Source organism: Diabrotica undecimpunctata, chromosome 4 (assembly GCF_040954645.1).
Source record: "Diabrotica undecimpunctata isolate CICGRU chromosome 4, icDiaUnde3, whole genome shotgun sequence".
Taxonomy (NCBI): Eukaryota; Metazoa; Arthropoda; class Insecta; order Coleoptera; family Chrysomelidae; genus Diabrotica; species Diabrotica undecimpunctata.
In genome coordinates, this window is record NC_092806.1 from 28,217,733 (window position 1) to 28,229,822 (window position 12,090).

The window sequence follows — 12,090 nt, forward strand, 5'->3', positions numbered from 1 at the left end:
GGCCCCAAGTCTTTCCAAACGTCTTGCGGCAGGTCCAACTTGTCACCAAAGCTCTGGATAAATTTTTTTCAATATGACTATTCCAGGTGAGTTTTTGATCTAGGGTTACCCCCAGATATTTTACTTCCTTGGAATAGTCTAATGTGATGCCATTCATAGTTGGAGCCTGTAAATTGTATTTACGTCTCCTTGTGAAAGGTATCAAAGTCGTTTTACTGGGGTTGATATTTAAGCCCTCTTTCGAGCACCAACTTTTAATTTCGTTAAGAGCAGTTTGCATGAGACTAGATATAGTCTGGTCATACTTGCCTCTAATTGTAACAACTAGGTCATCTGCGTAACATTGGGTTATAAAACCAGAATCATGCAACTTAGTGAGAAGGTCATCCACAACCAAAGACCACAGCAGAGGCGATAATACTCCCCCTTGAGGCCACCCCTTTACCGCTGTCATAGTCACAGATTCTCCTCCAATACTAGCAGTGATGATTCTCGTTTTTAGCATTGAGTGAATCCATTGTATTAGTGAGACTTCAATGCTCCTCTTTACTATGGCTCTTTTTATGGATTCAAATGAGATATTATAGAATGCTCCCTCTATGTCAATGAAAGCGCAAAGAGCTATTTCTTTTGCTACTATTGTCTTTTCAATTCTTTCGACTAGCGAATTCAGAGCATTTATAGTGGATTTGCCAGTCTGGTAGGCAAACTGATGTTTGTGAAGTGGTTTCCTCGCTAATGTTTCGCTTCTTATGTAGTAATCTACTAGTTTCTCCATTGTTTTTAGGAGAAAGGAGGTCAGGCATATAGGACGATAAGACTTCGCTTCGTTTGTAGGACGTTTCCCCGCCTTTGTTATAAATACCACCTTTGCGTCCCTCCAAGTTTTTGGAATGTGACCTAACACCAGGCTTGCTATGAAAAGCCGCTGTAGTTGCGGCTGTATTTGTATGAAGCCTTTTTGGAGTAAAGCAGGAAATATTCCGTCCTTACTAGGGGATTTAAAAGGGTTAAAGCTTTTAACGGCCCATTCGATTTTATTTTGTGTAAAGATTTTTTCCGCTAGTTGCCTGCTGGATCAAAAAATCTGTCTGTTACAATCAATAATGTTTAAATTCCCAGCATTTCTATAATGAACTTTTTCTACGTCCAACCACATTTTTAGTGATAAAGGGGAAACGTTTTTAGTTAAAAAATTTGAAAAATATTTGATTATAAATTCATACTATAATGTTATAGATTCTTAATTATAATATCAGTTTTTGTGTGTCATCTCATTTGTTTTTATGTGAAAAATTAATATGTACAAATATCTAAAAAACTTATTTGCAAAAGAGAAAATAAATGGTAAGCGATCAAAAGAAAGAATTTCGACTGCGCTAGATTTAATTATAGAAATCATCGGTTACTGACGGAATGATCTCAAATGAATCAAAAATCTTCGCTGTCAACCGAAGTCAATGCTACATTATAGTATTGATAATCTGATTAGGAATTGACATAAGATAAATGCAGATCTCCTCAACACATACATTGTTCAATAAACACTAAGTGAGTTAAATATAATTATTAAACTTACCAAGAGCTTCAGATTCTTCCCGCGATAATCCAAGGAGCGCTTTTCCGTAGTATAGATAAACTTCGCCGAGTGACTCGTGCAAATCGTCTTTATGTTCAGCTGCCAGAAGTTCGCTAGCTTTACCTAAAGCCGAAACAGCCGTCGAAAAGTCCCTTAGAATGAAGGCTCGGACACCTTGGCCGTATAATTCTTTGGAATTTTTACTCTCAGCATCTACTACGACATCAGCCATCTAGAAAAAAAAAATAAATTGCAAAAATAATATAAAGAGAAAATAAATATACTCGTCATATGTGCAGTACTAAAACTAGCTTATTATTTTGTTATGTTCTAATGTTTACTTCGTATCGAAATATTGTAGCTAATCGAAACAGCAAAATACTAGGATTATTCAAATCATAGCAATCACAAAAACTAGTCCAATATTTTAAATGCACTCTATTAAATTAGCCAACAAAAAAAAATATTAACTAATTATCTAAATTAACTTATCGCGGACTGCTGCTGCAAAATTTCTTCAACATGACTAATAAATTAATCCAAGAATTGTGTAGTATGGATATAATAATATTGTGTAATACTAGATACTAATTTGGTAAAATTAAATCGGTTTTGTTAACATCTTCCTATGCCGTCCCCATTAAAGGAGGTTGGCGATCACATTTCTAAATAAACATAAAGCTGATATTTGACAGACCAACATTGAGTGATATCCTAAATTGAAAATAAGGATATGGAGCTATTTTATTGCTCTGTACGTTAGAATAAATAACACCGAGATGTACACAATGCTGAAGAAACAGGGCTTTATTACCGAGTCATACCTAACGTTTGACTATTTTGTGCAAATATGGAAGGTTTGAAAAAAGATCCATTAGTAACTGGAAAAAGTAAAAAATCCCTGCTGTTTAAAGGGTTAACCAAATAGGGATGTTCACTAATTTTTAAATATAGTTAAATTCAATTAAATTCAATATATTATAAAATATACAAAACTATAGTAAACATGAAATTGTTTAAAAATATATATTTTTTAAGATAAATCAATTCTTAATTTTAATTTTGATGGAGGCTAGAAAAACGGCTCCTCGCAGCCAGGCTACGGTGTGTGACGTCAGCAGTCGTATAGACAACTTGTGTATACGTATTTACGAAGTGTAACCAGTTCTTTAAGTATTTATACAGTGATAATGAAGCCAAATAAGTGGTGTTTGCTACAAAGAGAGGGAAAAACTAGAAAAGGCAGTTATTTTGCAAGTTAGAAAAAAAAATAAATGCAAATATCTGTACCTCGGAAGGAATCAACACTATGTTCATTATTAAAACTTTACAGGTGAGCAGTTTTAAACTTTTTTTCACCAAAAAGTATTATTGCTGCAGCTATTTATTGAGATATCGAAACAATATTTTAATACAACATTCTGTTTATTGTTATTTACATAATACATTTGTTATAATTAAAAACAAATTTGTTCCTGTGTTTTTTAACCCTTTTAACGGGCATGGTGTTGTATCCATCTAATAAAGTTATTGTACTGTAAGAATTAGTATGGGGTATTCAATAACAACTACAATCCTATTTGACTTTTACTGACAAAATTTATTTAACCATACAATTTAGCTTTACAAATACAAATAATACATCTATGTATTTAACCAAAATGGCATTTTAGGTACAAACCACTCAGTCATCCTCAAGTAAGTCTCCTTCTGGATAGTCACTATTAGTATTACTAGTAGGTAGTTTTGATAAAAATCATGGCAAAATGTAGGAACATATGACAGTAATGCCAATAGATCCTTATACTTTTGTTGTGATATAAGTATTGGACTTTGTGATACCAGTTGCATATCTTTTGGGAATGTAAGGTGTCGCCTTCGAAACCTAACAAGGTCTATCTCCTGGTTTTCGTCATGAAAATTACTTATTAAAAACAGAGTTCCAATGCTGTTTTATTTAACTTGCAGTTAAACACAATTTGACAGAAGAACTTGTTGTTTGTTAATGTCTCTTTTCTATTAATCATAGGCGGATTTTAAGATGTTTTGACATCATACAAAGACCTACAATTTTTAAAATCTTCTAGTTCCATATTATGTACCTACGGCATATTTCATTGAGGTTTGTCTAACTGCTGCCAGTCCCAGGGCGTGTAAATAAAAATGTTAAGTTTTTGTAATGTGGGTATTACTCTTTAGTAGAATCTTTTGGATGATAATTTTTACTTTTTTAAACAAGTATTAATGCTAAAATTTTTATTTTGGCCGTGACATTTGTAAGACCATAGTATGCAGATCTTATTTCATTTCCACTACGAATAGTTTATCAGAACTTTTGTCTATATCAGACTGATCTTCGTTATCAAAACTCAAGGCATCTCTAATAATATGCTCTTTATTTAAAACATCATTGGTTGGTGTATTATTTGATTCTGAAATTAAACAAGGCGTATAATATTGGTTGTAAAAGATTTAATAATATTGCTAGCCTGTTTGTATCAAATCACTACATTGCCCTTTTGAGGTTATGTTTTTTAATAATTTAAAAATAATGAGCAAAAAGGTAGCTTACCTGTAAATGCAGTAGAAGAATTCGCAGAACTTTTTAGTAGGTACTGCAAGAATCTTTCTCCTACGAGAATTATGGTTCATTGTTCTTATTATTAGTAACAAACCACTGTAAACACACCATAAATTGCAAAAGTATTATTATTAGATGACTAACAGTCTACCTCTCATCATAGAGATATGCGGGCGGTAATTCACATGCGTAGAGGAACAAAACATTAAGTCCACATGGTGTTTTATCCCTCTAAGTAAAAATGGCCTTGGTGTTCTTTTAAAGATCACTTTCTTTATCAGCAAATGGTTTAGGACCTAGTGCTCTATTCCTTTAAATAAAGTTATAAAAGTTAATTATTAGTCTGTAAAAGTGTCAAAATTGAAAAAATGGACATAGTGTTGTACCCCTCCGAGGTAGATATAAAAACCTGTGGTTTGACAATTTTAAGTGAATATGGTGTTAAATTGTTTGGAACTGTAATAAAAATCTTCTCAGAATTGTTTTTAGATGTATTTAGACACCCAGGAACAAAACACCACTTATTTGGCTTCATTATCAGTGATTAAATACTTAAAGAACTGGTCACACTTCGTAAATACGTATACAAAACAAGTTGTCGATACGACTGCTGACGTCACACACCGTAGCCTCGCTGTGAGGAGCCGTTTTTCTAGCCTCCATCAGAATTGAAATTAAGAATTGATTTATCTTAAGAAATATATATATTTTTAAACAATTTTATGTTTGCTATGTTTTTATATATGTTATAACCTACTGAATTTAACAATATTTAACAATTAGTGAACATCCCTATTACCCTTAGAATAAGTTTCTAATAAAAAGGCTTGGATGACAACATAAATTATGACAAGATAGCTCCATAAATTTCACAATGAAATAAAAAAACAAAATGGAAAAGTACTTCTTTTCCTGGATAATGCCACTTTACATTCTAAAGTTTCATTAGAAAATATTAACACTGGATAATGCCACGTTGCATTCTAAAGTTTCATTAGAAAATATTAACAGTCTTCCTGCCACCGAACACCACTTCACATTGCAAGCCTTCAGATCAAGGAATAATTCGGAATTTTAAATCGATTTACCGAAATTTTTTCATTAAAAAACTAGTGTTTATTTAACAATAAAACACTGAAAAATTTTGTTTTCATAACTTAAACAAAATTTATTTTAAATTATCACTACAGCTGTTTCGGCCAGAGTGCCTTTCTCAAGTGATCTTTGGTTAAATTATTTAAATTTCAAAAACACTTATGCCGGAAGGAGATTCCTCTAAGCTTAAGACTCCGCATGCTAATATATTATATATGACCAACAATAACATACGGGGCTGAAATATGACCCCTCAAATTAAAATCAATGAATTCTAAATGTGGACATTGCGTAAACGAATGCGTATCTCATGTGTTGATCATATGACAAACGAGGAAGTGTTAAGAAGAGCTGGGACAGAACGTGAACTGATACAAACTATAAAACGAAAAGTTTACTATTTGGGACATATACCTGAGAGGTGATAAATACGAGATGTTAAGATTGATTTTAATGGGTAGGATAGAAGAAAGAAGAGCAACATATGTGTAGAATTCGAAATACAGATGAAATGTTTACACTTACTAGAGAGGGATAATTACGAATGAACAGGAGATGAATGTCTACTCACAGGAAGCGTATGGCACTTAATAGATGTTTAATAGAAAATACCATAACGCTAATCATTCTCATGGAATTATAATTGGTTAATAGATTCTCAAAAAACACTCTGTTAATTTTTTAGGGTCCTAATGCTGCTAATTTTGTATTCAAACAAGAATTTAGAGGAATGGATTATTATGCAAACTTGCATTTGATTACAGAATTTCTAAAAATATAGTTATGTAGTTTCATTAAAAAACATAGATGAGGAAATTTATGTTCTACATTATGTGTATCAACTGTTTTTTTTAATAAAGAACTAAGGCATAGACGCGATTTTAATAAAACAAATCGCTGCATGATTTAATGATGTCTATGAATATTCTTTATAATCATACTCGTAAATTAATAATTACTATCAAAATAGCTCTAGAATTTTGGATTTCTTAAACAGTTACTACAAAATCTACTACGTATAATATATACCAACACCTACACTTTAACCGGTCAACATTCGTTATACAAATATGGGAATTACAACTCCCAGGAAAGCTTCCAGAATAATCAATCAACACTACAAACAATAATAATAATTGTAATGGTGGGTTGTATATAATAAGATCAATTACCTTACCAGTGATTATTAGTAGCTACGAACATGTAAATGCGAAATCGACTTTAATGAAAAACGTCAAAAAACTACAAAACAAACGAAATATTGCCGCCGACGTCGTCGTCGCGACCAATGTTTATCGACGTCTACTTTGGCGATGTTGCCAAGTCGCCCAAGGATAATGGATTCGTACGGAATAATGACCTTAGCACAAAAAGTGCATTACGTTGAATTGGTCGATAACTACGTAGCCTAATAAATAAAGGAAGTTTTTTTTACAAACTTATTACTTTTTAAAAACTTTAACACCAATAAGTATCTCCTGCTAGCTCAACTCATTATTTCAACGATACTTCAAATTAACTAATGCCTCCATTGTAACTTGATAAATGCAATTCCTCGAAAGAGCTACATATTTACTTAAAAATATGATAATCTTCGAGAGCCAAATCTCGAGATACGACGAATGTAGTAGACTAAGATTGATTGTTCTAAAATACAGTTGCCAAAAATACTCCTATAGACAAAACAGGTTTTCCCTATATTCACAGCGGAGAATGTGTATATTTTGTTTGAACTGCTCTTTGATTTAGAAAGTATAATGGAGAAACAAATATTTCACTAATAGTTATAAAATGTACAGGTCCCGTATAACTAAGCTGTTCTCACAAAAGTTATGTTTTAGCTAAAAAATATATAGGTAATGAAGAACGGAAACATATTGTACGCAAGATATAATCGATGCATAAAAAACATAGGCACAAAGACCAACAATGTCCCATTGAAAAATTAACACGAGGAAATTGACGCATACATAGGGTCAACTAAATCAAAGCACTTTCACAAATATATCAAACCAGTTGGAAACAACAGTACGCTCAATTTCTAACTGAAACTCGACAATATTTTTCAACTATCGGCGAAACCATATATACTATGACTGAAAAAGATGATAAGATAAGCGTGGAGGAATTTGAAAGAGTGGTTAAACGACTTAAAAGAGGCTGTGGACAAAAAGGCATTTCCAACAAGATATTAAAACATGAACCACAAAATCTTTGTGAACTTCTTGCCTACTTTTTGCACAATTCTTTCGAGAACATGACCTCCCACCAGCATGGACAGAAGCATATATATATTATAACATCTACAAAAAGGCAACGGAAAAAAAGTTAAAACTGCAGAGTGGAAAGATCTTTAATGCATAGCATTTTTACCTTGAAACAAGTAGTAGAGTAGAGAGAATGTTGGAATACGATTTCCAGACTCATGGTATTTGTTGACCTAACAAGTTTTATGATAGCGTGCCGCTTTCGAAACTATGGGCCGCCATGAAAAATCAAATCATAAGCCCCAAATCCATAAACGATGTAAAGAGTCCAGAGCTACGACGGCATACATTAAAGTCGGAGGCAAATAACTATCAACAAGAGCCTAAAGCAAAGCTTAGCTTCTACTTTGTTTAAAATTTACCTCAATGAAGCTTTGACCACATGGCGAAAAAGTAATATAGTACGGTATTCCCATTGGCGATAAGAGGTAATTCAAACTGCACTGCGAGGACGCCGAGGTAATTCTCGCAAAGGGAGAAGTATGCGTTGATTATATGCTTCGAAAAATATAATATTGAATTTAATTCAAATAATATTTTAGTAAGTTTTGACATAAACAGTTTATTTACAAATGTTCCACTAGATAATACTTCAAAAATAATTAAAACAAAATAGAGAATGATGATATATTGGCAACTAGAACAAACTAAATGTGTCAGCTATAATGGATTTATTTACATTATGTACTGATAATATCTACTTTCAACTAGATGAATGCGATAAAGAAAAATTTTGGTCTAGCTGTGGCTTCCAGTTTATCTTCATTATTAGCTGATACATTTAAGGTAGATTTTGAAACAAATATTATTTCTAAACAAAATTTAAAACCCACAGTATGGTGGAGATATATATATATGATGTATTCTCAATATGGTCTCATGGATTATGAGTTTTTGGACACATTCCTGAGTGATATAAATGATAAAGAAGAGACAATAACATTTATCATGGAAAATGAATATACACACTACCTTTCCTGGATGTTGTAATCTCAAAAAAGGATACTGGATATGGGATTGAGGTGTATAGAAAACCAACACACATCAACATATTATATCTCAATTAAAAATCAAATGACAACATCAATATTAAAAAGAGAATCATTAAATTCTTATACAATAGAGCCAGAATTACCTGTTCTAACGAAAATTCCTTCTGAGAGGAGAAACATTTGTTAACATCTGTTTTATTAAAAAATGATTATCCTTTATTGTTTATAAATAAGGAATTTTCAACAATCGATCGAATAGAACAGAACAACTTAGAACGGGATTCTACAAGATTCACAAGAAATAATACAAGAAATAATACGAAGTAATCCATACATAAATTGATTACGGGAAAACTTTAAAACGATAAGAAATCAATTCAACATTTCAACAACACTCAAAACAACAAACACATTGAAATCTATTGTATCTAAAACTAAATCTCACACTGAACAAAAAAGACTAACGAATTGTATTTATAAAATACCTTGTGAATGAGATCATTTTTCTTTAGGTGAACCATCAATACCATTAAATGTTAGAATAAGTGAACATCAATCTTATATTAAAAATAGAGAATTTGATAGATCTCAAATATTTATGTAAACATGCATGGGAAAATAAACAGGGTTCGGTGGAAAGATTCAAGTACAGTCTTGAAAGAAATAGATGATAAAAAGAGAAAAATCAAAGAAGTGACACTAATTATGCTAAATGAGACCAATTGAGTCGCAAATTTCTCGGCAGAGTGCAGTAGGATCTGTAAGAGGGACATATTTATAGTCTTCCACTTGGTTTGCAAGGTTCTGGTGTACTAATAGGGACACCCCTTATTTCGCACCACCACTGTAGAACAGTAGGTAGTTATCTAATATAATGTCTCTTAAGCTCTTTGGATATTTCTTGTTCTCTTGTGGTTAGTGATTTTACGTTCCAGGTACCGATGTGAAGAATATTTTTCATTTTTTTCTCGCATTAGTCGACATTGTTGAATCCGTCTTGTTCCGAGGCTATGTCTCTATAAGCAAAGTATTTGTAGTCCAGCAGTAGGGTGCTAATTTTGCTGAAGACTCCCTCCTGCTTTATCCATGCTTGCGAACAGTACTAAATCAAGCTGTTAAAGTTTATTTTAATTTTCAACGATACATTGCTGTGCTTTGTGAACAGGTTTTACTGTGAAGGAACTACTAGCGACAGTGTCGACCGAATTATTATTTTCCTTCACACAAATCATGCCACTATCAGGGCAAACATTAAATGCACTATGGTTCTTTAATTTAGCAGATGCAACAAGGAAACGTTTTTGTCCAATTTTCTGTATAACTGTGTACTTTTCAGTGTATTGTGCCAAATAGTTAAAATTGTTTGTGAAAGAAACATACAGAGTGGTTAGAAAAAAAAACTTATCGAAAAATACAACTTCGTGGTTTAAGTTGATTTACATTGATATATTACTTACTACCCTGGTTTCTAGAAGAAATCTATCATTTTTATATTTTCTACAATAAATTTCCACGTTGTATGTTTCCATAGCCAGAATGACAGATGGGCGATGGACAAAGAGGTTATTGGAATGGAGGCCAAGGGAAGACAAGAGAAGCGTCGGTCGACCACCTACAAGATGGACTGACGATTTAAGAAGACAATAAAAACTGGATGAGAGCGGCGCAAGATAGACGTGGTTGGAAACATGAGGAAGAGGCCTATGTTCAGCAGTGGACTCTTGAGGCTGGATGATGATGATGTTTCCATTGTATGTTCTACAAATAATGAGACAATGAGCCATGAAAGGTTCCCAGACATTACCTAATTTTCTCTCAACTACTGGTGTCATTCCGAAGAACCTCGTAGAGAACATCAAACAACTGGATCTTAGTGAGCATCTTTATGATCGCCTTGCAAAAAACGGTACTACTCGTGACGTGCAGATCAGTGGTAGATACTCCAGCATATCATATGGTTCTTTAATTTAGCAGATGCAACAAGAAAACGTTTTTGTCAAATTTTCTGTATAACTGTGTATTGCGCCAAATAGTTAAAATTGTTTGTGAAAGAAAGATACAAAGTGGTTAGAAAAAAAATCTTAGAAAATACAACTTCGTGGCTATCAGCATATCAGATCAGCTAGGGCTTGATAACAGAGAAAGAGTCCCCCTAGAGCTCAATCCTTTTGATTTCGTAAATACTACTTACTACAGAAACTTAATAAACACGAAATTTTATATATTATAGGTGACTTCAATGCAAAAATTGGGGAAGGCCGACGAGGTCAGACTGTAGGTCCTTATGGTCTAGGACAACCTAACGATCGAGTACAGAGATTGTATGAATTTTGTAAAGAAAACGATATGATCATTTCAAACACCTGGTATAAACTGCCCAAGCGACGACTATACACTTGGAAAGCCCTATTTGATGATGGCAATAACCCTGAGTCCTCAAGAAATCAAATAGACTTTACACTTGTAAAGGAGCGTTTCCGAAATGCCGTCAAAAAAGTCACTACATTTCCTGGGGAAGATATTGGATCTGATCATCAGCCACTTGTAGCAGATATTAAACTAAGGTTAAAACGAATTCAGCGACAAAAACCAAAAACCTATGTACTTAACTTTGACGATATAAACATAAAACATAACATTAAAAAAGAATTTAACAATAGAATAAAAAACATCAGAATAACAAGCAGATCCAGAAGAACTATGGAGTGAATTTAAAAACCAAGTTAATGAAATCTTCACAAACAATGATTATAGAAAAAACTTAATCAAGAAAAATAAATGGATGACAGACGACATCTTGAAATTAATGGAACAACGTCGACTGATAAAATCTAATGAAACAGAATATAGACACTTGCAGAGAAATAATTACTATTTAAATGGGAATAAGCCACAATTAAAGGTTAAAAAAGTACGTTTATTGACGTTTCAATTTCCACTTCGGATATCGTTGTCAAAATACAAACATTAGTAAATTAAACAAATTTTGTTTTTTTTTTTTTAAGACAAGGTTGCATTTTGTCGCTAACATTGTTCAATGTTTACTCGGACTAGTTATTTAAAAAGGCACTTGAGAGACAACCATATGGAATAAAAATCAACGGGGAACTACTTAATGTGATTAGATATGCAGACAATACAGTAATTTTTTCAGATAATCTCCAGATTATCTGAAATTTTCTACGTTGGTTTCTGAAATCTGGAGGTCTTTGGAGACCTCCAGAAGGTCTCCAAATTCTGCTTGATCGTATTCACGAGGAAGGAGAGGAAATGGGCATAAAAATAAACTCACACAAAACCAAATTTTGAGTGTTTAGTCGTGACCCACATCCCGATGCAAAGCTAAAATTAAACGAAGTCCAAGTTGAGAAAGTCCACAAAATGACATATTTGGGAACTGTGATAACGGACCAACTAGATCCAGACAGAAATAAAACGTAGAATAGCAATGACTAAAACTACTTTTATGAAAATGAAGTCACTTCTTTGCAATAATCATCTCAGTTTAGAACTAAGACAAAGAATGGTTAATTGTTATGTTTGGGCCGTACTTTTGTATAGTGCAGAAGTGTGGAC

The 12,090-nt window shown here is 32.9% G+C and overlaps 1 protein-coding gene across 4 annotated transcripts in view; it reads right to left on the minus strand.

The window, feature by feature from the left end:
• The window catches only part of Nasp (Nuclear autoantigenic sperm protein), a 68,600-nt gene that overhangs the window by 18,220 nt on the left and 38,290 nt on the right, over nucleotides 1–12,090 (minus strand). For 3 of the 4 annotated variants that reach the window (XR_011950614.1, XM_072529226.1, XM_072529224.1), the window contains exon 2: nucleotides 1,580–1,811. Coding sequence is in view for 3 of the 4 variants with exons in the window: in XM_072529226.1 (XP_072385327.1) it covers nucleotides 1,580–1,811 (232 nt within the window). In the remaining variant the exon portion in view is untranslated. Of the gene's footprint in view, nucleotides 1–1,579; nucleotides 1,812–6,432; nucleotides 6,557–12,090 lie in introns of those variants that run through there. The other variant, XM_072529225.1, reaches the window with a different exon arrangement.